General features: G+C 35.1%; 1 protein-coding gene across 7 annotated transcripts in view; it reads right to left on the reverse strand.

Annotated features, from left to right (window-relative positions):
* The window catches only part of CDK14 (cyclin dependent kinase 14), a 592,881-nt gene that overhangs the window by 277,698 nt on the left and 287,472 nt on the right, over window positions 1–27,711 (reverse strand). For all 7 annotated transcript variants that reach the window (XM_054495986.2, XM_063667603.1, XM_054495990.2 and 4 more), the window contains 2 exons: window positions 26,202–26,264; window positions 7,857–7,980 (listed from right to left, as the gene is read on the reverse strand). In XM_054495986.2, the coding sequence (XP_054351961.1) occupies window positions 7,857–7,980; window positions 26,202–26,264 (187 nt within the window). The remainder of the gene's footprint in view (window positions 1–7,856; window positions 7,981–26,201; window positions 26,265–27,711) is intronic.

The following is a 27,711-nucleotide window of genomic DNA, read 5'->3' on the forward strand; positions in this document are numbered from 1 at the left end:
GATTTTAGAAAACATGTGCTTTAGACTGCAATAATTCATTTACTGTCATCTAAGATTTTAGTATAAATCAAGCATATTGACAGGTAGTAGTGGAGTCTGGTTTGGGCTGAATTTTAACATGAGCGTTTTAGAAGGTAGAGAAAGAGATGGGCCAGGATCTATAAAGCAGGGATATTAGGCAATTGCCAAACTCTAAGCTAACTTTTACACTTACTGAATGTTTGTCCCCACCAAAACTCAAGTAGAAACTTAATCCCAAATATGGCAGTACTGAAAGGTGGGGCCTTTAAGAGGTGCTTGGGTCTTGAGGGTTCTCCCTTCACGAATGGATCAATCCATTCATGGGTTAATGTATTAATGGGTTATCACAGAAGTGGCATTAGTGGCTTTACATGAGCATGCTCAACCCCCTTGCCATGTGATGCCCTGCACCTCCTCAGGACTCTGCAGAGAGTCCCCACTAACAAGAAGGCCCTCACAAAAGGAACCCCTCAACCTTGGACTTAGCCTCTATAAGAAATAATTTTTTTTATTTATGAATCACCCAGATTTAGTTATTCTAAGTAATAAGAAACAGACTAAGACACTTACCTATATGTTAACAATGTTCAAGTGTAATCACTGTTGCCTTCAATAGCACATGTATTACATAAATCTGTGATTCATTTCAGTGTTACTACTGTTAACAACACCTATTAATTCTTCTGCTGTGGTCATCATGGCTGCTACTTAAGGTTCCAGTCTTTCTACATATGCAAATATTTTCTAAGGATACATGGCTATATTTTAACTTACATCCAGTATGACTTATTTGATTTACTGCCAACAATTCTGCCCTCAAATTGTAGAGGAAATAAGAAACACATAATGTTTTTGCATACTGAAATCCCTCTGCCTAAGTTTCCATCAACAGTGGAGAATAAGATGATCAGTCCTATGCATAGCAATTTGTTCTGCATTTAAAAGATGTCTCGTTACCTCACATGCATGATTTGGCTGAAACTGAACTCTCTTTCAAATTTCCTCATTTCCATGGAGTTTGAAGCTGCCATTCTTAGCAATCAAACCCTATCTACATTGCTTCAATCTGGCTTATGGTGGCTGAACAGAGAGATTTCTCATAGATGGAATAGTATATGCATATTAGTTGCAGTTCATATACATCCTTCTTGTTCCCATTCACAGCTTAAAAAAACTAATCTATATGAGTTTTTAAAAAGATGTTGGGCCAGGCATGGTGGCTCACACCTGTAATCCCAGCACTTTGGGGAGGCCGAGATGGGCGATCACAAGGTCAGGAGATCGAGACCATTCTGGCTAACACGGTGAAACCCTGTCTCTACTAAAAATACAAAAAATTAGCCAGGAGTGGTGGTGGGCGCCTGTAGTCCCAGCTACTCAGGAGGCTGAGGCAGGAGAATGGCATGAACCCGGGAGGCAGAGCTTGCAGTCAGCCGAGATCGGCGCCACTGCACTCCAGCCTGGGTGACAGAGCAAGACTCCATCTCGAAAAAAAAAAAAAGATGTTTCGGGCAGTGAAATTATTCTCAATGATACTATATCAATGATACTGTAGTGACTGACAAATGTCACCCTAATGTAAACTCTGGAATTTGGATGATACTGCTGTGTTAATATAGGTTTATCAATTGTAACACATGTATAACCCTGGTGCCAGATGTTAATAGTGGGGGAGGCTGTGCATATGGGAAGTGGGTATATAGGAACTCTCTGTATTCTCTGCTTAATTTTGCTGTGAACCTAAGACGCTTCTAAAAAACAAAGTTTATCTAAAAGGAAAAATGCTCTCAAATATTTATCATTTTAATATGCTTGAGACAATGTTATGTTGTGATAACACAAAATAAAAAGATCCAATATAATTAGATGTCATTATCATTCCTCTTGAATAGAAAATAAAAACTTTTGAAGAGATGAGCAGGATATTAAACATGATCAGTTACCAAATCATGTAAATGATTAAGGTAACTGATGTTTCAAGATAGGGAAAAGACAATTTTAAATATCAACATTCCTTTTCAAAAGAGTTACTATATCTTTAAAGTAATGTGTCAAAGAGAAATAACTTTGTCTAGTTCACATGTCAAATAAAAATTATACCTAACATGTAATCTTAATAGTCTGTTCAATAGATTTTAAAATATGTATACTTGCATTCAGAGTTTTAATGACATTCCCTAGAGAAATTAGGGAGAAAAAAAAAAACCCTTTCTTTGGTTCATATATTATCAATTATTCTAAATACATTCTTTGCTTTCAGATCTACATGAAGCAACTGCCTAAACTTTGCCTTAAAACTGCTGAGGTGTTAAGATGTTGAAAGGATCTTTTAGAAGTAAATTGATGCTTCGTTGGGTAATAAAGTTGTTTTTGCTATTAAAAATATTCTAAAAGATACAGTAAAATTGAATCCTGCAGGCCACAACAAATGAGCTAAGTTATATCTAACCTTAAATTTATGACTATAACTTCAATGGTGAATTTTGTGCATAAATGATTTAAAACACAGGTAAAGGTCTGTACCTTCGGGACTAACAGGCTTTTATCCAGAGACTATATTTATCAAACGGACGCACTACTCTGCATCTGAAAGAAGGTGATTTCTTTCTGTTTACTACTATTCCCATGTGAATTCAGAGAAGCATATGACAAGCCATGAATTTACCATGTCCTCTACAGAGTCACATTTCTGGTCTGTTTTTCAAATTAATCTAAAACATGATTTACAATGATTTCCTCTCTCAAATTTAGACAAGGACCAGCCTGGAAGAGGAAACTATAAACATTAGGAAGGTAAAATTTTAGCCCTCTGATGGGAAAGAAACCATTGTGATTTTATTCTATTATAACAACGAGTTTTTTAACTTTGTTTTTCCACCAGGACAGTCAATAAAATAAGCTAAGTCCTTAAATGGTTATATTATAGAATTCTCGCTGTCTCTCATTCTCAGGGGCAACTTTAATCTCATTGTCTTTTGGTATAGTTAGACCATAACCCTTGAAAATAGTGAAAGAATGGCTCAGAAATATGGAAGACACCAATATTATCTTGCAGAAATTCTACAGACACATCCATTTTGCTTCAATCTCATTTATACGGAAAAATACCTTTAAGTTTTCATACTATTATACTGCAAATGACCTTAATTTCTCGGTGAATTTATTCACTCATTTATTTGTCTTGCTTCAATAATTTTCCTTTAATGTGCTCTCAGTGCTTATTATAAAAGCAAGGTTCTCATCTATTTAAATTTCCAAAAGATGGAATCAAAAATTAGATTCTAGGGAGGGATGTTATAGCATTGATCCCAGGTTTAATGGACAGATTTTTTTTTACCCGCCAGCAAATATCTGGTCATTAAAAAATAAGTTAACAATTTCAGAAATGTACAACATAAAAAGCCAGCCCTAAAACGACCTTAGAAAGTATATGTTCAAGCTCTTGTTTTTCAGTCAAGAAGTGTAAGGCTCAGAGGGGGATAAATGAAGGCTTGAAAGTCACAAGCTAGTTAGGGAAAGAGTTAAGTTCTCTTAACTCAATGTTAACACACTTTGCTCTCAAGAACAGTACATTTAGACAATCATTTAGAGGTTACAGAGTAGAAACTTCAAATCCTATGCATCTTATATATGTTTACATTCACTGAGTGGTGTTTATTTTGGCAGCCTGAGATTACATAGTAAATACCAAGTGAGTGTGTCGGGTCTATGTGTAAGAGCCTCAGAGCAATTCCGAAGCTTTAACCCTATCTAAAGCCAACTAATTCCATCTACACTCTTCATCATGCATGGCCAGGACAGCACTGAGGAAAAGAGAATTATTTTATAAACTGTTAGTTTGCCAAAACTAATCAGACAGAAATTAGTAAATTCAGGTGGGTCTTGGTCTTTAGACTAATACTCCACTTAGTCATGTATATTTTTTATTCATTCAATCAATATTTACCGAACATCTATGTGCTTACATGGTTCTAGAGATAGTGCAAACAACAGTGAGCAAGACAGGTCAAGTTCCCGCCTTCACGGAACTTCCAATCAAGCAGTTTAAGCAAAAACTAAATAGATAAACAAATGAAAAAAATAATGTCAGAGCCCTAGAAGCGTTATTGAAGAAATTAGACTAGAAGATAATAACGGGAAAGATTCTATTTTCGGAAAGGGGGCCCCTTTGAAGAGGTGACATGAACTATAACCTCTATGGTGAGACAAAGGCAGCCGCATGAGAGGTAGAAGGACGAGCATCCCAAGCAAAAGGAAAGGCAAACTGAAAGCCTCTAGTCGAAAGAAGTTTGGGGTTTGGCTGCACCACAGTATACAAGGAGCAACAAGGTGGTGAAGACACAGGCTATATAAGGGATTTGAAATCTTTTCTGGTAAATTATGTAAAGATGAACCATCTTTTAGGAAATGAGTCTGAATGCCTCCATATAATTTTATCATTTTATTATATCCAGGCAGAGCAAACCTCTGCATTAGGAAAGCCATAGTGATTCTAAATCATTACACTTTGAATAAGTGAAATTTACTTATTCAAAATGCATATAGAAAATAAGGCTCAGGTAAGGGTTTAAATACGACTTTGCTTACAAGAAAAAAAAAATAGTTACAGCATTTTGACCACCTGGAATTCAGAGCTGTATACTATTTAAAGCTGAAGGGTCTCCAAATTCACTATCATCTGGTTTACCTCATCCAGCAGGTAAAGTCTACTAAGGTTGAACTCACTCATTACTACTGAATTAGTCAAAAGACAAAGTGTTCTTTAAATTATGTGATGCATATTTTTGTACCAGTGTAATCTATTTACATAGCATGGGTGTCATATACATATATTTGTTATATATAGAAAACAGCATACAAAAACAATCAATAATTTCCTAGCTTAGGCAGCCCTGTAAGAGAAAATATCTGTATGTATAAATATAAAGGCCCTGGGCCATCTGAGATTGAAGGATATGAATTAAGCATCTGAATTCCAGCTTTGCAACCAGCAACCTGTATGTCCAAGCCTGGGCAAGATTCTAACCCTCTCTGAATCTCATCTCTCTCAAAAATACAGGTTAGTATACATTCCTAGCTTGAAGAGACAATGAAGCAAGAATTTCTAAGTATCTAGCACATAGAATAAACTCAATAAATTTTAGTCTTTTCCCTCATATATTTTTCTAATAAAAGTAGTATCATTTACAATATGAGAACTACAATCATGCTTTGTATTTGTCTCTTTTAGTCAAAATTTTACGGTTTTGTTCACATAAGGAAAAAAGGTAAGACAAAGAAACCATTTTTAAAGCTCTTCACACATCAAACACTGAATTAAGACCTTGTGTTTTTAATTGTTTTGCTGCCTGGAACCATCCTATTCTGACTGTCTAATTTCTCTACAGTTTTCGGTGTGTTTCCTTCATCTCAGACACACAAACATGCCCAAACACAGTAAATCACAGTTCATTGCATGTCTTAAATTAAAAGACAAAACAAAATCACACAATTAATTGGGGGAACTTGTCAGTTGGTGAATGAATCTTGCTTACTACACTCTGTGCACAGGATGCATGCCAACTGCATGTTCCAAGCTGGACGATTCAGTCCATGCCTCTGAGGAGAGGTGCATGGGCACGATCCTTCTGCACAGCAAGCAGTCTGGTCATAAGAATCAAATGCTTTAAAACACTCAACATTGCAATTGCTGTATCAATAGCTATCTCTACAAGGATGTTCAGTACAGGACTGAGCATAATAGTGAAAAATTAGAAAGAGCTAAAATGCTCATTAATAAGGGACGAATAGAGACTAGGTTTGGCCATTAATGGAAAAAATCTAAGCTGTTACAAATGATTTTGTCAATCTTAATAACATAAGAAAATGTTCATGACATATTATTTGAAAAATGCTTACAAAATAGTATATTTCTATTTTTGAGGCTATGTGATATGCAAGTGAAGCAAGAAATGAGAGAAAGGAACAGGAGAAAGCTACTGGGAAAATAAACGAGAAAAATGTTATCATTTGTCATCTCTGAGTTGTTTATATTTTGTAAATTTTCTAATTTTCTAAAAAAATCATCTAAATTTTAAAAAATTATATTTCAATTTGTTTTTGAATCTGATATTTTAAAATGTCAGTTTTAAAGTAAAGATCCATAAGAATCTTTTAAGATAAACTTACCTACTACAATGAAAACATCAGCATAAAATTTTAAAAGAATCCCTAGTAAGCACAAACATACAATCCTATTGTATCCTTGGTTATACAGACAAAATTTATAAAAATACTTTTTATAAATATACAACAAATGCATGTTCATACAATTAATGCTTAATACAATAATGCATTTCAACATATACCTTACAGTATATTAACACACCATAAGAAAATCATTATAAATCCTTTTTCATTTCCTGACACTGACCAACTACAAAATATATTCACAGTAAAGCCAATAATCTTGAATTTGAGAAACTGCAAACCTTCTCTCCTCCACCCACTACTCTCCCATTATTTTCTACCCTATTATAAAAAGATTTTATACCCAGCCACCTAGTATAATTCTAATGTTAAAATCTGGCAATAAATGATGCACACAAACTAATGTGCACAGAATTTCATCATTTTTATCAAAGTAGGAAATAACAAAGTTTTATAATCTACATCACTACTCAACTAGTCATACTAACTTTTGTTTTATTTCATTTTTCAAATAAAAGGATTTATAAAACCCAACAAAGTAGATTCATTCCAAAGGTATTCAACAGTCTACTAACCTTGAAATAAGAAATAAACATTTCCTGCCTTCTTTTATTTAATGGGGGGTGGAGAGGGAAAAGATAATCATATTTCAGCAAAAGCCCATCTCAACCTCAGGCATCTTTATGTCCCAAGGGTAATATTTTCATTCCATTCTTAATGGAACAAATTTCTAATCAGAATATGTATTCAAAAATAATTGAGGCAATGCAATGTCAACACGTTATGCTGCCATCAGGCATCCCGTGGTGCTCAGAATCAACTCAACACAATCTCTAGTGTGACAGAGAGCCTGGGAAATGCAGAAATGGCAGACTTGATCAAGAGAAGGGGAGCTAGCAAGGAGCATGCAATGGTTTTGCTTCCCTTTGGATGCTCAAACATGGTGTTTGGAGGAAAGCTTCTATGCTGGAAGAAGACAATCTCAAGACTTCTAAGGAAGGAATGACTTATAATGCTCACTCCAGAACCTCAACTTTTAAATAGTAATAAGTGTCTATTTTTGCACTGATATTGAAAATACTTGAAACAACAGTCAATTCTGGGAAGGTTAACACTACATCTAGATTTCTAGATATTAAAGCCTCAGGGCAATGTACATCATTGTATATATCCTGCAACCCTCTGAAAAGGTCCAGAGATTTAAATTTAGGTTTCTCCAAGTTTGGCAAAATATTGGTAATTGTTGAAGCTGGGTGATGAGTAATTGAAGGTCATTATATTATTTTTTTACTTTTGAGTATATTTGACATTTTCATAATAAAAGTTTCAAAAAACAGATTTTCACTCAAGGAGCATATATTTTATGTTCAAAATTTTACTGACTTTTCCTTTAGAAATATATATTAAGATCTGATTTATGTTTATTATTAAAGACTCTAACAAGCAGTCTGAATTTTATAAAACTCCACAAAGCATTATATTTTATGCTATCATTAAAAAAAAGAAAAAAATCCTTCATTCCAGAAAAAAAAAATTACCATGATCTATGATGACAGAAGAAGTGCACCTAAACAAATGCACTGCCACCATCTGCCTGGCATTCTCACAGTGTGACAAAATAGACTGGTAATTAACTGCTTTCCTACCGAAATCTGCCAGCTTTAACTCCCCCGTGTCACTGATCAGAAGGTTCTGTGGTTTCAGGTCTCTGTGCAAAATATAACGCTGGTGGATGTAAGACAACCCTCGCAGCAACTGAAATAAAAACAACTGAAAAATAAGGAGACAAAGGTTAAAATCAGAACACAGATAAATGCCAGTTTCTACATACAGTCTGCTAAGTACTTGTATTAATATTTAGTGAAAATGGGTAACCATCACCAAATTTTCTATCAAATTATTTCAACAGAATGTGAGATTTTAGTATGTAAATTCCTAATTCATTTAGAAGTAAATCTAGGAATTTCTAACAACCTATTATATTTAGTCTTCAGAACTAAAATGATGTTTGAAAGGAAAGGAAATCTATTCATAATATTATACAGATTAAAAAAAGAACTGTTTACCAAGTTTATATCAATATGCACATATTTAATTCCATAAAAACAACATGAACATGGTACCCATAAATTCATCCATTAACATGCTTCAAGGAATGGAAAGATAAGATGATTTGAAGTAATTAAAACAAAAACAGTCATATTGTCTAATTAATACTGCATTATAATTATACTGCTTTTGCACATATGGTCATAGAGATTAGGCTGCTGCTTAAAGACAGACATGTACCACCTTCACTAATGTCAGAGCAAACCCATCCTAAAGGGAAAGGAAACACAGAAAACAGGAAAATCAAGAACTTGAGAGTAATACTTTTACAAGAAATAATTTCAGAAGTGATAGCCTTTTCTGTGAAGTTTCATATTGGATCATACCAAATGTTTCTATTTTGATAACAAAAAAAGTGTGATTCACCAGGCTTCCCAATATTCTTCTTATGAAAAAGAGAATATTTTTAAACAATTTACTTGCCAAAATAACCCTAATTAACATTTTTTAAAATCAATCTCCTAAAACAAACACAAATGTTCTTACTTTTAAGTGCCACCAATATTCTAGTCTATATAACCAGTTAGTAACCAAATGCAGTTTCAAGGCAATTTTAAATGAGTTGTAAAAGACGAATGATAGAAAGATTCTGAAATACTTAAATCAAAAAGATTGGCAACTTACTGACGGCCCTGGAAGGTGGCATTTCTGGAATGTTCTGACTAAGCAGGGGCTTTGAAAGCCAAGTGAATTTCTTTACAGGGGATACTAACAGTAAAGTTAATTAATCTCAAAATCTTTCTATGTGACAATATGTATGGGGCAGTAAAGGCTTGAGATGATTATTTCCAGAGTCTAGGCAGCAGAAAGTAGAAGTCTGATCTGTGTTGGTCAAGATTGAAAGACTAACTCAAGAATCTCAGGATGCAAACATCTCTCTGGATTTGTCCTCTCAACGCTTCTTGTACAACAAACAGGAAGACTTGAGTTCACACCATCACTAGCAGCTGCCAGCCTCATTCTTCACTTCCAATACTCCCTGCATCCTGAAGCCTAAAGCTTACAACTTCTAAGAAAATTCATACTCCTTTAGTTTAGAAGAAATAAAGCTACTTTGTGTTATCAAAGCCTTTTAAAAAACCGAAACAAAAACACGAAGGCAAACCACATAACAAACTTAATTTTAAAAATAAGTTGATTTGGAAAGGAAACAGTTTGCCATTCTGCAAAATGCTACCTGATCTTTGGGATCTAGCAGAGTCTTATCAGAATGTAACTGTGTGACCATGGCAATGCATTTTAATTTAATGAATACATAACACTACGTGCCAACTGCTATTCTATGCAGTTTATAGAATATTACTTCATTTGACGTTCTAACAATTTTAATGAAGTAGGTACTACTATTAACCTCCATATTAGCAATGAGGAAACTGAGTGCGGTTTCTCAAGATCACACAGCAATTAAGTGGCAGAGCCAGGACTCAAACCCAGAGAGTCTAATTCCAAATTCTGTGCTCTTAACCATCTCACCCATCATCTTGGCCAGAAATCAACATCAGTAGGCAAAGTATTGCTAGAGAACTGCTTCCTCCAATGAACAGAATAAAAATCTGGGCATCTAATAACATGGCCTCCAAGGCCACTGAACTGAGAACTGATTCCAACTGAGGGGCTCAGGCATTATTTTTTGGAGGGTGCGGGCTCAGGCATTGTTACTCTATATTCCCCGGCTCCAAGAAACCTTGCCCACCTCAACACTCAGCATGCTGTTTTCCAACCCTGTACTTTTTGGAGCGCAGTGGCACGATCTCAGCTCACTGCAACCTCTGCCTCCCGGGTTCATGCCATTCTCCTGGCTCAGCCTCCCGAGTAGCAGGGACTACAGGCACCTGCCATCACGCCCAGCTAATTTTTTGTATTATTTTTAGTAGAGATGGGGTTTCACCATGTTAGCCAGGATGGTCTTGATCTCCTGACCTCATGATCTGCCTGCCTCAGCCTCCCAAAGTGCTGGGATTACAGGCGTGAGCTATTATCCTTGCCTCTCCTCGGCCAGAAAAGCCCTCTCTTCCCTTTGCCTACTATTTTTCATGCATTCCTAGGTCTTTCCTCAGGAACCGCTCCTCCCTAGAGCCTTCCCTGACCACCCCTGCAAGCCCTTGTACCCCTTCAGGTCTGTGTGAGGTGCTCCTTCTCCGTGCTCCCAGGGCAGCCTCTGCATATGTCTATCACAGTATGATACTTATCTAAGCTGTCTGCTTTAACTATCTTTATATACTCGGGTAATCGGTGGCACTCCTACACCAGTAATGTGAGTACTGACCTGAATTTAGAGACATCTGGATGGCAGCAGATAAAAACAAATAACAGGTGCCTTGGAATGGAATTCTCAAGAAGCTAAGGGCAGACATAGGTAAATCAAGCAGTTCCAAAGAACTATTCCTTAATACCTTTACTAATTAGTGAAAATATATAATCCTCATGCTAATGTAGAAGCTATTCAAATAGGATGCCATATTGAAGGAGATTTAAAAAGCAGTACTAGAGAAAAAAATGCCACTATACACTCAAATTCTAAGTGTATACGTGACAAATTAAGCCCCAAACATGACAAATACAGCCCCAAACAAATGTCAGAACAAATCTCCACAGCATAAATTCACTTACGGTTTATTAAGTGCCAACCATATGTGCTAGGTGCTGTTACGCAAAAGGGATGCCAAGAGGAATAAGATATAAGATGTGGTCCCTAGACTTGAGGAACTCACAGCTAACTCTGTGACAGACACACAAACAGATCATTGTGACTTAGAGGTCTGTATTTTAACAGCAACGCAAACTGAGTGTACTGAAAGCACAGAAGAGGGTGGATCTAACAACAATTAAAAAAAGTAGAAGATTGATTCGGCTGTTACAAGAAGAGAAGGGAACGAATCACAAGAAACTTACCACTCTGAAAACAGAATTCATTACATGTAAAATTTCAAAAGTAAACTGAGTTGAGCATTCAGTAGACACAGAAGTTAAAATGTTACGACAAACCCCTTAACATTCTGAAGGAAAACACTGAGAAGACCAAGCAAGCAGGTATAACATAAATTCCAAGAAAGACAGTATATGAAGCTGTAAACCTACCAACTCAGCCTCATAAAATTAACTGTGGCAAGGGGACGATCAACTTTCTGAAAACCATTAGAAAACTTTTATGCTGGAGCTCAAAGAAACCGATACCCTCAAAATAGCACTTTGACATGCTGAACTGAAGAAGCCTGAAGGTCTCTTTGACCTTCTGCCCCACTCCCCGTCTCTGCCCCGTCTCTCAATCCCCTGTCTCTCCCAAAGCACAGGATGAAGTTGTTCTCTGAAGTCCCCTTATCTGCCTAAAATCTGGACCTGCCAAAGAAGAAAACAATTACCTCTGGCCCCTTTCCTGAGTTTCCATTAACTGAACTCTTATCCTAGGGAGAAAGACTGAAGTCTGTCAACACACCTGGACAGACTTTTGTCACAAACCACTGTCTGCTCTGCAGGCCCAACAGATGTATATTCTTGTATATTCTTCAATCCCATTGAATTTCCTTAAAAATCATTTACCAGACCCCTAAAAGCATTCATACATCCCCATCTCCCTTTCTCCTAATAAGAATATATAAACATCTATTCACATTGGGTTACTGGGTAACTATTCCTCTATGATGACCTTGTGCTATGCACATTAAAATAAGTTTGTGCCTTTTCTCATATCAATGTGCATTTTGTGAGTTAATTTTTCTGTGAACCTTTAGAGGGTGAAGGGGTAGTTTTCCCTTGATCCCGACATTTACAAAAGACATTTTAACATCCTTAACAAAATATACACTGGCAGATAGGGGTGGGAAGGCTCTAAGGAAGCAGCCACCCTACTGAATTCAATGGAATGCCCCATGGACTACTCTTGAAATGTCTTTAAAACTCAAGCTTTAGCGAGTTCTTCCTCTAGACAAATAGGCAAGTCCCTAACTTTCTAATTTAAATTTTTTAGAAAATCACTTCACTTGGTTGTTGTATAAAACACACAGGAAGCTATACTTGATCTTCTATGAAAAACCAGAAGACCCTGTGAGAACAAGAAGGGCCACCAGGGAGGGGGCCACACACATTCTTTTTCTAAAGCACAAGAATCAGCTTTGCTAATAAAACCTGGTAAACACCATTGGAATCTCAGGCGCTAAAAAGAAAAGAAGGGAGACTAATACTTACTGAAAGTTTATTCTAATTTAAAGGCTATTTTAAGTAATTTTATACAAATAGCTTAATCAGGCCCGGGGCGGTGGCTCATAACTGTAATCCCAACACTTTGGGAGGCAGAGGTAGATAGATCACTTGACTCCAAGAGTTCGAGACCAGCCTAGACAACATGGCAAAACTATGCCTCTACAAAAAAAAATACAAAAAATTAGCCAGGCATGGTGGCATGTGCCTGTAGTCCTAGCTACTTGGGAGGCTGAAGTGGGGAGATCGCTTGAGCCTGAGAGGTGGAGATTGCAGTGAATTGAGATCGCACCACTACATTCCAGTCTGAGCGACTCTACATTCCAGTCTGAGTGAGACTCTGCCTCAAAAACAAACAAACGAATAAACAAAACAAAACAAAAAACCCCCAACAAATTACTTAATCCTTTCCATCTACCATCCTGTATTTTTCCTTTTGTTTAAACAAATGAGAAAATTAAAGCTCTAAAGACATAAGAAACATAGTCATCCAACCATAACACAGCTCTTGTGAATTTTCCACCACACCTCATTATCTTAAATGAGGTTGATGCTGAATAAATGCATGGATGAATAGTTATACACCCAATACAATCAAAGTGCTTTTATTATTAAGTGAATCAAAGTTTGTAAAAGCCTCAATTAGCATATAGTATAATGAGCACATGATTCTTCAATTTCTGTTTTTGCCATTCAAAATCTTAGAAGTAGATAACATGAGAGAAGACAACTTCATATGCTGAACTAGATAAATTAATATATTTGAAACTCTTTATCTTTCTACTATAGTAGCCATAAGATCTTCCTAAGAATATTTTGCCTTCTCAGGATATTCTATTCCATCTTTATAAACGGAGATTCATCCCAAATCCATCAGTAGGATCACTGAAGATTTATATTCCAGTTTGAATATGTTCATTTTCTGTAATAAAAATCCAATGAGAAATTGTCTTAAATAGTAATGAAATGATGAACAGGGACACTTTTGCCAGCAGCAGGTCTATCTTTAGCCAGTTGTCTTGCTTGGCATGCCCAGCAGGAAGCAGCATATTCTCAGTGCCATGGCATATACTTCTTGGGAGTATCCCTTAACACTTCCTCTATTCCCTTCTGAAACTCTTCACAATTTAAGGTAAAATAAATAAATTAATTAATTAATGGTATTTTATCACAATTTTTAAAGTAAGTTGATATAAAGCACACACTATTGGATTCAATGTTATGTTTATTGCTCAGAACTACTGACACTTGCAGTAAGAAAGAAGCATTATAACCAATCCCTCTCACTGAAGTCTAAATAGGTGAGGTCAGATGCCCTTTTTCTCAGTGTCTAGAGGCGTCATGCTCCGTGAATGGTCAGAAATACACAGATTATTTAATATATGCGGTTCAATTTAATCTGAGATGAAGCGCGGTGAATATCTTGTAGATTTTTCAGGGCGTGTGTCAACTTCTTTTAAGGAATGTGCAGGGTCTCTCAGGGCTTACAGAAGATTAAGAAATCTACTAATAGGAGTCATTAGCAATGGGTCCTACCATTTAGAACACAGCAGTAGTGTCTTACAAAGATAATTATGCTACTCTTTTGTCATGTTTGATACTCTATAACTCAGGTTTCTCATCTTAAACGTGGTTGGTTGAGTGGTTGGTTGAGTCTTAGATATCTTTGTTAACCATTTCACATTGTTAAATTACATCATTCTGTTATTTTATGAATAACAGAAATGGAAGGGATTTTATAAATTAAACAACTGGAGTTGAATCACTACCATTTATTGAGTGCTTACTATGATAGACATTTTGCTAAGTGTATTATACACATTCGATAATTTAACCCTCACAACACCTCTACCAGGTAGATATTACTATTTCTATTTCACAGAAAAAGAAAGAAAGCCTCAGATAAGTTAAGTGAATTGCCTCAGCAAAGTAACACAGCAAGAAAAAACAAATACCACATCTTCTCACTTATACTTGGGAGATAAATGATGAGAACACATGGGCACATAGAGAGGAACAACACACACTGTGGCCTACCAGAGGGTGGAGGGTGGGGGAAGGGAGAGGATCAGGAAAAATAACCAATGGATACAAGGCTTAATAACTGAGTGATGAAATAATCGGTACAACCAACCCCCATGACATGCCTTTACCTATGCAACAAGACTGCACATCCTGCACATGTACCCCTGAACTTAAAAGTTTTTTAAAAAAAGAGGAATTAAGTGAATTGGCCAAAGGAACACACAATAAGTAAGAGAGAGTGCTGATATTTGAACCCATTTTTGTCTTACTCTGACACTACAATTAAGAGGGCTGCTATCCAAAAAGGCGAGCATACTATTTAATTAAAATAGCTATATACTATGTGAACCTAAAGCTACAAAATATGACACTGGTAGATAAATGAAAGTTATACATGAATAATAAATACTTCAAATAGTATGTTCCATATTTAACACGGTATCATTTAAAAACCCATAGACTGCAAAACCTTAAACTACCCATATATCCAACTTCCTAGAAGTTAAAAATAATTAGTTAAAATCCCAATTATATGCAGTCAATGTCAAAATATTTTGTAGTATGCATCAGATAATGGTTTAACTGCAATACTAGGTCTTCAATTTTTAAAAGCCACAAAATGATTCATCATGATTCATTCCATTTAGTTGAGTTTCAAAACAGCTAATGCAAATATTAAATCCTAATTTGTAATGCAATGTACACCCAAATAGTTTTATTTTACAAAGTATCATTGCAATTCAAAGTACTGAATTTTTAAAGAATACTTAGAGGGTTATACAGAGATATAAAAAAAAAAGACAGAAATAAAACCCTAGCTATTCAACATTACAGTATAATTTATGTGTCACTTTGGACATACTTGACAGTGTTAAGTGTGCTACTGGGATGGTATAAGACACAAGCATTCATGCTAAGGCATCAGTCCTTTCACATGTATTTTTTTGCAATATATATTTTACAGATCCAGTTCTTGGAAAATCTGAGTAGCAGGAGGAGTTTGTCCTGCCACTATTTTGCCCTGTTTGAGTTCTTCCATTCTTCTTTCTGCTTTTTTAGTTACAATCCCTAAGGCTCTGACGTAAGTAACATGCTTTGTCATTTCTAGATAATGTAACAATTTAATTTACATTCTTTAAGATCTTTGAACATTAATAGGCTTTTCCTAAAGATGAGAACTTTCTGGAGAGAAATAACTCAAAAAATGAGAATTTCAAGTTCGTGGGCAAGCTGCTGGGGAAATAACTGCTTAGCTTACCAAGTAAGTTGGCCTTCCATTCCACACTCTCTTTCTACTTCAAGGCAATGGTGGACACCAAGCAAGGCGGTGTTTCCGGTATGGAGGTGCCTACAATGAGCAGGCAGTTTAAAGCCATGGGATCTAGAGCTAGGAGACTTATAATAAGTCAAGTGAGGCTAGTGTGACTGATCTTTGTTTTGTCAAGTTCTGTAAAAGAAGATCTAGTACAGTAAGTAGGTTTCCAAGTTATTGGGCTTTGTATATACTGTGAAGCATGTTGCGGCGGGGGCGGGGGGGGGGGCTGGGTCTTCCTAATAAAGGTGGGCATCTGCCTAAAATTAGTATTAGAAATATTCCCTAGGTGAGCAGAAACTGTTAAAGACAAGCTGTTGGATTTAATAGCTATCTAACATAATTTTCCAAGAGAAAAACTGAAACAACTGTTCTAAGAAATTCAAATAACATAATCTTATTCTGTCATTGTCCAGTTTCTGTCTGTCAGAATTATAGGGCTGACCTGACTGATAAGTGCTTTTCTGAACTATACAGAAATAGCACAAAATCCAAATTGGGAAATGGAGAGTCAGTAGTTCTTCCTACTCAACTTCATTTGGGAACTTATGCTACTCTCTCCCAACTACAGGGCCATTCTTTTTTATACACAATGAAAATGAATCAATATTCAGAGTTTAAATGGTTTTTCCGACTAAAGTAACAGCTTAGATACTAAATCAAAATGAATTATCTTAATATCAACTGAGAAGGCTAGTATAACTAAAAAGAGAGAGATGTGGATAGAAAAATTGACAAAGGTGATAGATCTTGAGTTTAAAGGCCTTGGAGTAAATTACAAAAACAAGCTATACCAAAGAAAAACTAATTTCAAATAGGATGTAACATTTAACAACTTGTGAATTTAGATACGTATGATCAACAAACCTCTTTCTCCATCCTCTCAGGTGGGTCTGAAGTAACAGAAATTTATACAGGAATGAGAAAATACCTATGAGCTGTACTGGCTTGACACAGGAATGCTGTGCCTATCCAAGACAATATGTGTATACTCTACTACTTGAACTTATTTCCCTCCAGGGTCTCATGTCTGTCTTGGAAAACATGGAAACAAAGGGGTCATGTGCAGATACATCTTAAACTGGAGAGAGGCAAGGCGATGAGTGTAAAGCCCAGGAGGGTGTTTCCCCTATTCTTAATGGGAACTCCCAAGTTGGGTAACTTACAATTAAAGCATCATGTAACACTTCCAATCATTGTCTGCATTTCATCATTCTTTGGGGTGATTTCTTTTCAATCTGGGTTTTAAAGGATCTCTAGGAAAGAGTGTACTGTTTAATTAGCTGGCCTTAATTCCTTTGCTGGATCCAAATTGTTACGAGCAAATCAGTGGATGATCCCGAGGATGCAAAAGACATGTTCTAAACAACTAAATGCAGGCCCCATATCTTAACCAGAAAATTCACTACTCAGATCCCCTCTGAATGTCTAACACAATATGAGCTGACATGTGGGATTTCATTTTCTTTTATCATTAGTCCTCCACTTTCTAGATATGGAAGATTATTTTATTATAATAAAAATAGGATGAAAACATTCAAAAAAAAGCCTGGACAGACACTGAGACTTGGTGTCAAATTTTTAAAATATTCTTTAATGGCCTCATGAAATAATCATATTTCTTAATTAAAATACAGAATGAGGAAAGGCTCTATAATATTCACAGTCATGTGTAGTAGGAAATTATTAGGAGCTAAATGAGACGCTCTAATGAAGAATATGGAGAAAATCAGGTGTCACTTGGTTTTCCATCTGAACATTAGAAAGTCTCATTTAGAAATCAATTCTCCGTGCCATCTGGATAATACAATCTTATTTGGCATAGCATTATTCTGTCTGTTATACACCTGCTTGTTCTCTGGTCTATTAAAGAAAAATAGCAAGTTTTCAACCATAATAAACCTCCTATCCTTTTAATTAATATATCTATTGAAATGAAAAATAAGAATCAGCTTTATGCCTATAGGATTTCGGATACTTCAGAGAATAAGGCAGGAAATTCAAAATTACTTTGGTCATTTTCAATTGTTCACAAAAAAAGGGCAAATGTGTTTTTGCAGGGAACCTTCTAGAAAAGTCATTATGATAACAGAAATGGAAGTACATTACATAAAAACACAGGAAGATTCAATCTCATCATGGTAATAAGATTCAAACATCTACATTTCTGGATATCAGCTGGAGACAGCATCAATTAATCTTTTTTTCATGAATCTTAATTTTCAGTCTCTCATGCTTATCAATTTTTAAAGAACACATGAAAAACTGAATAAAGGATGAAATTTAGACCATTATAGTCATTTGTGAAAATGCAATGGTCAATCTGTAAACCACTGAGAATTATAAAATCAAGAATTAATACAAGTTCTATATTCAACTATGATAGCTCAAACCCAACATAATTTACAGTGATTGGTCTTTAAAGGGAGTGGGGAATTAAACTACCTTTCCAAAAATATTCTAACCAGTTTCCCACATACCAATTATCACCATCTACAAACTGGTTGCAATGCCTTTAATCATCATAAATATTTATAACAGGGCCAATGTCCTCAGGCTTTTGATTCAGGTTTTTAATCATCCTCTAATTAATTGCTAAAATTACTTTGTCAAAAATTGATATTATGCTTAGAAATAAACCATTTGTTATTAGTGAATATTTATTTCAGAATGCCATATTGATAATAGACACATTTTGTAGGCAATTAAAGTAGCAAAGTGAGTCTAGAAATTTAGTTAACACCGGCTTTTTAAAATGAGTCTATTCCAGTGCTTACAAGAAATATGCATCAAGAAAAATAAAACTTTCACAGATGTTTTGCTGAGAATTAGTACAAAATTATCTTGTTTTACTATGAAATCAGGAGCTATGTGTAGTTCCATTTGTTCTTTTTTTCTCCCCTTCATTCTTCCAGGATACATTACCATTGTAATGCCTGAAATTCTACCCAAGTCTCACTAAGGAATAATCTCCACAATTCTTAAGTGCAGGATATCCACATTTTTATAATACACAATTATATATAAAATATCAACAAAGACAACTATGTACAGTTTTAGAATCCTAGATAAGTGTTTAAAATGTTTATGTATACTGTCAGCTGCAGAATGATGAAAAAGTCAAAATTGCTAAATTTAGAAGCAAAATGATTTGATCACGGTGTTTTCCTATTGTTCACCATAATAAAAATTAAGTATTCATCACATTCTGAACATTTAATAATCTGTGAAGTGTTTAGCAAACATAGAGCTTCCGTGTTACTAAAAGGACATGCTCTTTTAAAGACAATAGCTTATCTCACCTGGTTTTCCTATCTCCATAAATTTATAAAGAACTATTACAATGTCTTATTTTAGCTCAGCTGAGGTTTTTTGTCTATATTTTCCCAACAATCTAAGATGATGGGAAGATCAACTTTAAAAAAAATTAATATCTAGCACAGCATTATGAACAGCTGTTAACTTAGTAAATATTATTTTTATGTTCTTCATTTTTATATTCATAGATTTAAGTGACAATAAACATCACCACATGAAAAAATGTTTATATATCAAACAGAAATACCCATGAGACATCTGTCACTATGTCATAGTCAGAATTTTTTGAGAATAATTTCACCTGCAGTTCAGATCCTAAAGCAACTCTGGAGGAGACCCCTGTCTGTAAGCAAACAGTGAGGTAAATCCAATGCATAATTAGATGAGTGGCCTCCCATAGAAACCAACATGGTAATAAGGGTTGTCTGCTTCCATGCACTGCAATTCAGATGCCAAAACACAAGGCTTTAACAAGCTACATCTATTTTTTAACTTTCCATACCCTTGGAGAAAGTATCACTATTATCATCAATATGAAAATGATGATGAACCTATGTGACTTAGTATTTCGAAAGTCACAAATAATCAAGCTAATTACAGTAATTTAATGTATTAATCATGTAGCTCAGGGAAAAGAACATTGGACAAAGAGTCAAAAAGCCCTTTAACACACTCCATCATCTCAGTGAACCTGATGTTTACTTTCTATGAAATGTCGGGGGCTGGAATGAACCATTGATCCAGGACGCTGGTCCTGGAATGAGCTTGGCTACAGCATTATCACTTAAAGAGGTATTTTTTGTTTTGTTTTGTTTTAAATTACATCAACATTCAATGTTTAAATTATTATGACCATGCAAATGTTATTTACAGCTGAGCTATAAAGTTTACTATGAATACCTTTCTTTCCCCTGCACAAAAATTTGTTTTTCCTGGTGTTAGTAATAATCTAGTTCTTTTGTTTGTCAGTTTGTTTTCCTTTGTTTAGTTTTCTTTGTGGTCACTACTAATTCAACACCAAATTCTTTTCCCATCTTTTAAGTCTACTTAAACACATTTGGTATTCTAACTAACAGTTTTATCTCCTTTATGAAATCTCTCCTGGAGACTTCTGGCCTGCTGGCTTAGCAAGTTACTTTCCCAGCCTGATGCATAATTGTCATCCTAGGATTCTCTTCTTCTTTATCCTGGGAATTTCCTTCACCTCTCTCCTGTGATGGATTTTGTTACCTGGTTTCTTTGTCTTCACTTCCTTGGCATATTCCTTGAGTATCAGTGGAGTATATCCTCAAGTATCTTCCTGAGAAAGAATGTAACACAGGCAAAATTTTCAACTCCTTGTGCATCTGAAAATGGTAATTTTACCTTCATACTTCATTGACAGTTTGCACAGAATTCTAGGCTGAAAATACTACTGTGTCCAAATTTTCAAGCTATTGTCTCACTGCCATCCCCCTTTCAGTGTTACTGTTGAAAATCTGATGCCATTGTAATTCTTGATCCCGTGGAGTAAACCTGTTTCCTTTTTTATCGATTTTTCTTTGAACCCAGTGTTCTGAAATTTTGCAATAATGAACATTATTTTCAGTTTATTTTTTAAAATGATCTAGGCATTAATCTAAAAACTCAATCCTATACATTTGAAAGAATTATGGTTTCATAGTTATTACTTTAATGATTCCCTCCTTTCTTTTTTCCTCAGTTATTCAGATGTGGGATCCCCTAGATTAGACCTCTGATTTTTTGATACTTTCTTTCCCATTTTTCATCTTTGTATTTTTTGGTTTATTTTCTGGCAAATTTCTTCAATTTTATCTCCCATGATTTTATTGTTGTTTTTAATTTGTTATATTTTTAATTTCCAAGACTTCCTTTGTGTTGACTAAATTCTGCTTCTCAAAAATAATACGACATTCTTGTTTTATGGATGAATTATCTTCTTTTCCCTCTGAGACTACTAATGATAATTTTTTAAAGTTTCCTTCTCTACCTTTCCCTATCCAATCAGTGCAAGCAACTTGGCTTCCTCCAAGTTACTCATTTGTCAACTAGGGTCTTCACTGGAGAGTTTCTCGGATTCTTCAGGTCTGTTGTCTTGGAATGATCAGATCCTTCACAGAATACTCTTAAAATCTTTTCCTTGAGGCAGGACTTTTTGCTGTCTGAAGCTCTCCATGCCAAGCCCTGTCTCTCAAGCTTTCCCCTGCCTCTCCCTGACCTACACAGCCCCCACCTTATTCTGGGTCACCACCCACTCCCCTGCTGGCAGACTGAGGAGCAATGGAAGCCAGCAGGCTGCAGGGCTGTAGAAGAACAAGAGGCTAGGATTGCTGGCAAGTATACATGTCCCCAGGGCTGGGGAGTAAAGCGATGCAGGGACATAGGGAGAGTCAGGAGATGCTGCAGATCATGGGAGAAATCTTGGCCTCTCCTCCTTGTGTCTGAGCAAATGCCCACATTTCCTACTTAAAGATACTTTTTAAAGTATATTTTTATTGATACATAATATTTGTATATATTTTGGGGAGCCCAGGGTATTTTTATACAATCATACAATGTATAATGATGGGTATTTAGGATATCCCTGACCTCAAATATTTATAATTTCTTCGTCTTGGGAACATTCCAAATCTTTTCTTTTAGTTATTTTGAAATATGCAATGTATTGTTGTTAACTATTGTTAGACTACTGTGCTGTCAACACTAGAACATATTCCTTCTATCGAACAGTATGTCTGTACTCATTAATCAAACTCTCTTCATCCCCCACCCTAAAATCCTTCCCAGCCTCTGGTAACTATCATTCTACTTTCTACCTCCATGAGATCAACTTTTTTAGCTCACATATATGAATATAAATACACCCTATTTGTCTTTCTGCGAGGGGCTTATTTCACTTAACATAATAACCTTCAGTTCTATCCATACTACTGCAGATGACAGGATTTCATTCATTTTTATGGCTGAATAATCTTCCATTGTACGTATGTACTGCACTTTCTTTATCTATCAATTTGTTGATGGACACTTAGATTGATTCCATATCTTTGCTATTGTGAATAGTGCTTCAATGAACATGGAGGTGCAGAAATTTCCTATCTTTTGGATAAACACCCATTAGTAGGACTGTTGGATCATATGATAGTTCAACTTATAGTTTTTTAAGAAACCTCCATAGGTTCTCCATAATAACTGTACTAATTTATATTCCCACAAACAGTGTATGATTTCCCTTTTCTCCACATCTTCACTAACATTTGTTATGTTTTGTCTTTTCGATGATAGCCATTCTAACTAGGGTAAGATGGAATTTCATTGTGGTTTTGATTTTTACTTCTCTGATAATTAGTCATGTTGAGCATGTTTTACTACCTATGCACCATTTCTATGTCTTCTTCTGAGACAGGTTTTTTCAGGTCCTTTGCCTACTTTTTAATGAGTTTGTTTCTTTTGCTGTTGTGTTATTTGAATTCCTTTTATAATCTAAATATTAGTCCCTCGTCAGATGAAGAGTTTGCAAATATTTTCTTCCATTCAACAGCCTGTATCTTTGCTCCTGTTTCCTTTGCTTTGCAGAAGCCTATTAGTTTAATATAGTCCCATTTATCTATTATTTTTATTTTTGTTGCCTGTGCTTTTGAGGTTTTAGCCATGGAATCTTTTCCTAGACCAAAGCCCTGAAGTGTTTCTCCCATGTTTTCCTGCATGAGTTCAATAGTTTTGGGTCTTATGTTCAAGCCTTTAATCCATCTGAAGTTGATTTTTGTATATGGTGAAAAATAAAGGTCTTGTTTCATTCTTCTGCACATGGATTTCTAGTTTTTCCAGCACCAGTTGTTGAAGAGAATGTTATTTCCCCAAAGTATGTCCTTGACACCTCTGTCAAATATCAGTTGACTATAGGTATGCAGATTAATTTGGGGGTTCTCTATTCTGAGCATTTTTCTGTTCAGACACATAGGTGTCTCTTTTTTATACCCATAACATGTTGTTTTGGTTACTATAGCTTTGTAGTGTATTTTGAAGTCACGTAGTATGAAGTCTCCAGCTTTGTTCTTTTTGCTCAGTATTGTTTTGGCTATTTGGGTTCTTTTGTGGTTCCATATAAATTTTAGGATTGTTTACCTACTGCATGAAGAATGTTATTGGTATTTTGAGGAATTGTATTGAATCCGTAGATTGCTTTTGGTAGAATGGTATTTTAATAATACTAATTTTTCTGAACCATGATCATAGGATGTCTTTCCATTTGTATCTTCTTCAATTTCTTTTATCACTGTTTTGCAGTTTTCTTATATAGATCTTTCACCTTCCTTGGTTAAACTGATTCCTACATAATTTTTGGTAGCTATTATAAATTAAATTGTTTTATTTCTTTTTCAGCTAGCTCATTATTGGGGAAGAAATACTACGAATTTTTATATGTTGATTTTGTATCCTGCAACTTCACTGAATTAGTTTATCAGTTCTGTAACTTTTTTTGGTGGAGTCTTTAGATTTTTCTATACATAAGATCACTTCGTCTGCAAGGAGAGATGATCGGAGGACTTCTTTTGCAATTTGGATTTTTTTCATTTTTTTCTCTTGGCTGATTACTCTGGCTAAAATTCTCAGTATTACACTATGCAGACATCCTGATTCCGGGAGGTGAGAATATACATATGTGTGTGTGTGTGTATATATATACATATAAAGCTTTTCAGGTGACTCTACTGTGGAATAAAGTGAAGACCTCTTAGTTTATTACTGAGGTTTCTTGTATCCACAAATATGCCAAGAACTGAGACTGTCCAGGACATTTCAGAAGATCCTCAACAAATCAAAGATTTAACTAGTTATGGGGAAAGGAATCCCCATAGATGAGTACATTTTGCTGCTTTTAAGGTATTTTAAAAAATAAGAATAGGTAAATCACATCACATTTTTTTAGAAACAAAAATGTAGTCAGTCATCTGTCTGTGACCATGTTAAACAACTTCCAAGTAGGAAAAGTTCCTGCTGTATATAAATACCCAGGCTCACTGTAAGTGTCACATGTAATTTCCGTGACATTATTTCTACACTGACTACACATTTCACTCATCACTAAGTTTCTCACCATGTCCTAGGAGGCACCAAGTCCTGTAGTGTTAAATCTTGTTTATCACCATGGTGCAACCTGGACTTGGAATGAGGAGCAAACAGTAAGTATTTGAAGTATGATGAATGACCATGTGATGATAGAAAAGCACACAAAGCTTGAATAGGAGCTGGTGAGACAGTTTCTAGAGGCACAGCCCAGTTACTGAGAAACAGTAACCTTGAGACCCATCTCTCCATGACCATTAGGAGATAAGGAAAAATAAAATGTAATGGAAGAAGCAGAATGTATAGTAAAAATGGGACAAAATTCATCAATGTCAGTGGCCTGAGGACAGGGAACACAGAGATGCTTTGTGGAAAGAGGTTTTCTTTTTTTCATCAATAAAATTTTCCACCAACAGTTGCTGATAACTAATGACACACAGATGATTGGTGAGAAACTAAACAGGGATAATAAAAGCCCAGTGATGTCATGACTGTGGGAAAGGTTCAATCAGTTATTTAATCTCAATTGCATCACTGAATGTGAAAGTCAGGAAATCAAAGTTAGCTCAGAGGATCTGCTCATTTCCACTGTGGCTGGCAGACTTCTGAGCTCCCTGGGGCCAATGGTCTCACTAGCTGAGTGATCGACACATTCTCAGGGATAGAATGGGAAACAAGAATGAAGATGTATTGTACTATTGATTTCAAAGCCAATAAACCCTAAGAAGAGAACATGTGAATGTATAAATGAGACAATCTGAGATTTTAATGTTAAAAAAATTATGTTCATGTTATAATACTAATATTTAGAGTTGGAATTGAACATAGACAAGATTAATAAAACAGGTGTTTTCATCCATTAAATTTTCTAACCTATTCTAACTACTAATAAACTATATATTAATGGTTACAGATTTTTAAGAAAAATGAACAGTCAAAAAACTTTAAGGAAAGGCAATCTAATAAAACACAAAAAGAAGACATAGGAAAAAATCAACAGACTATAATTTCTATATTGATTCCATTATTTATTTAACAATATTTTGACAGAGTTCCTATAAGTTCCCACATTTTAAAATTATACAGTGTAACTGACCACTATATAAAAGCCTCTATTAACTTGTCACATTTATACATATACATATAAAGTTTCCCAGGTGATTCAATTATGGAATAAAGTGAAGACCTCTTAGTTTATTACTAATAGGGTTTCTTATAACAAATGGGAAGAAATGGAGATGAATAAGTTTACTTCAAATATATCTGTAATATTCAATTGGTTCTCAGGATTATGAAATGTAGTCATTTGAGTTACACAATGTAAGCACATAATTAAGCCATATCAGATATAACTTTGATCTCTTCTAATTCTATTGCATATACGAAGAAAGAGTTTCCTGTTTGAAACTTGAAATTTTGGAATAATTTCCCAAGATGATTGTGAGGTCAAATTTTAGGAAATCGTAGTTCTTTTGATACTCGGTAGTAAAATTGCTACTAAAAGAAAGGAAAAAGAGTAGCAGGAAGTAGAACATGCTTGTACATAGAAATAAAAAGACATGCATCGTGAACCCACCATAACATTGTTTTGGATCATAATGATGCTTTATGTTGAAACCAACTGGTACATCAGTATGGGTTCCAAGCTAGAACTGAGACTCCCCTCTACTGTGAAGTGTTAAAAAGTAGGATTCCAGTGGTTTTTCACTCATTATTAGCAAATGTTTCTCCAGCAAGAAAATATAAGATGAGATCTAAATATTAACACCCCAGTAAAAATATTTAATGTTGAAACATGGTTTCCAACAACTCAACTGAAGCAATGACTATGATTCACCTCAATATCCCTTCTCTTTACACAAAAAATTTTAAAAATTTAAATATGTTATGGTAGAGATGCTAGACTTCAGTTCAAAAAATACACAACAAGAATGTTAACCTTTGGCTTAAAAAGATCTTTTCCTACCTTCACATTATCTGGATGCAGTCCCCCAGGGTGCTTGTCCATGTACTGACATAAATCAGTGTGCTAGAAAAGAAAAGGAAAAATGTATTAATAACCCTCTGGATATAACATAATAAATCAATATTTTCCTACTTCAAAGTCACCATTACCTTCTGAACACAGAAAATAAAAGACAAGTGGGTGGATTTTTCAGTGTATGTAGTGGCATGCCTCCCCACCCCCTAATTTTAAACACAATTGAATCATTATTTTTCCCTCTTGGCTCTGTTTTATGTTAAATATTTCTATGTATTAAAAAGAATACATGTCCATAATTTGTTAAGTGTCTCATTTCCTCTTCATTGAATATATCCTTATACTTTAACTTAGAAAACCACACACATTTAACCAATGCAATTATAATGTCAATTATCCCATATTTTCCAAGTGCAAATGCAAATAAAAAATATTTATTTTATATGAGATAAAAATACCACAAATATATTCTGCTAGCGAAATTAATCACTGGACTTATCTCTATGTCCATATTCAGAAAAAATAATATTCAGGTTTCTAGAACTCCTGAATATATTTGAGCAAATATGCTTCATAAATTAACAGAAATATCTTCAAAATTAAAAATTAAGATAAATATACCCAGATATAAGTTTAAACAAATATTCAACATTTCATGCTGTTATTCTTCTAAATATGCGAAGCTCGATTTGTCCACAAGTAAATATCTTCTTCTTAATGCTTTTTCTGCTTATATCATAAACTATATATAATTTTTTAAAAGCATGTAGTTACTATTCACATTTTTATTCTTTTATTGGAGTGTACTGTAAGATTTATAAAACTGAAACATTTAATCATTCAGTAAAAGCCAATGAACATGAGCATTTGTGCCCCAATATCAGGCCTGAATTACTGAGGAAGTACAAGTTTTAAAATACATTCAAGAACCTTGCTGTAGTCATTTATAACAACAGTTCAGGTTCTGTTATTAAGCTTTCATTGCATGCTAGGTTATAATTGCTGAGGATACAAAGCAGAAATTAGCCTTCATCATTCATCATGTACTTTTTGAGCCCATATGTTCCAGGCACAACACTAGTCACTAAGAACACAGGAGTAAATGAAACAGATGCAAATGGAAAAAAACCAGACGTGCCACTGATTACAGTAAAGTCTGCTGTGTAGTATTTTAAGAATAGTGCTGGATGATGTTCAAGGGCACAGCAGGGGAAACCTAATGAGGTCTAGAGATTTCAGAAAGGTCTCTGGAAGAAGTTACTTCTAAGTAAGACACGAGTAGAGAATGAAAGAAGTTAGCCAATTGAAGGGCAAAGGCAAAGAAAATGGGTCAGAGAAAACGCTCTTAGATATGTTCTGAGATGAAATTGCCTTTATCTTGGGCAACCCAAGCTTTGATTTAGCTTCTAAATCAAAGTCAAACTCCATGAGGGTAGAAACTATGATTAATTTGGAAATTATTCTCTCTCTGGTCCAGGCAAAATGTCAGACAAAG

This window comes from Pongo pygmaeus, chromosome 6, assembly GCF_028885625.2.
Source record: "Pongo pygmaeus isolate AG05252 chromosome 6, NHGRI_mPonPyg2-v2.0_pri, whole genome shotgun sequence".
Lineage (NCBI taxonomy): Eukaryota > Metazoa > Chordata > Mammalia > Primates > Hominidae > Pongo > Pongo pygmaeus.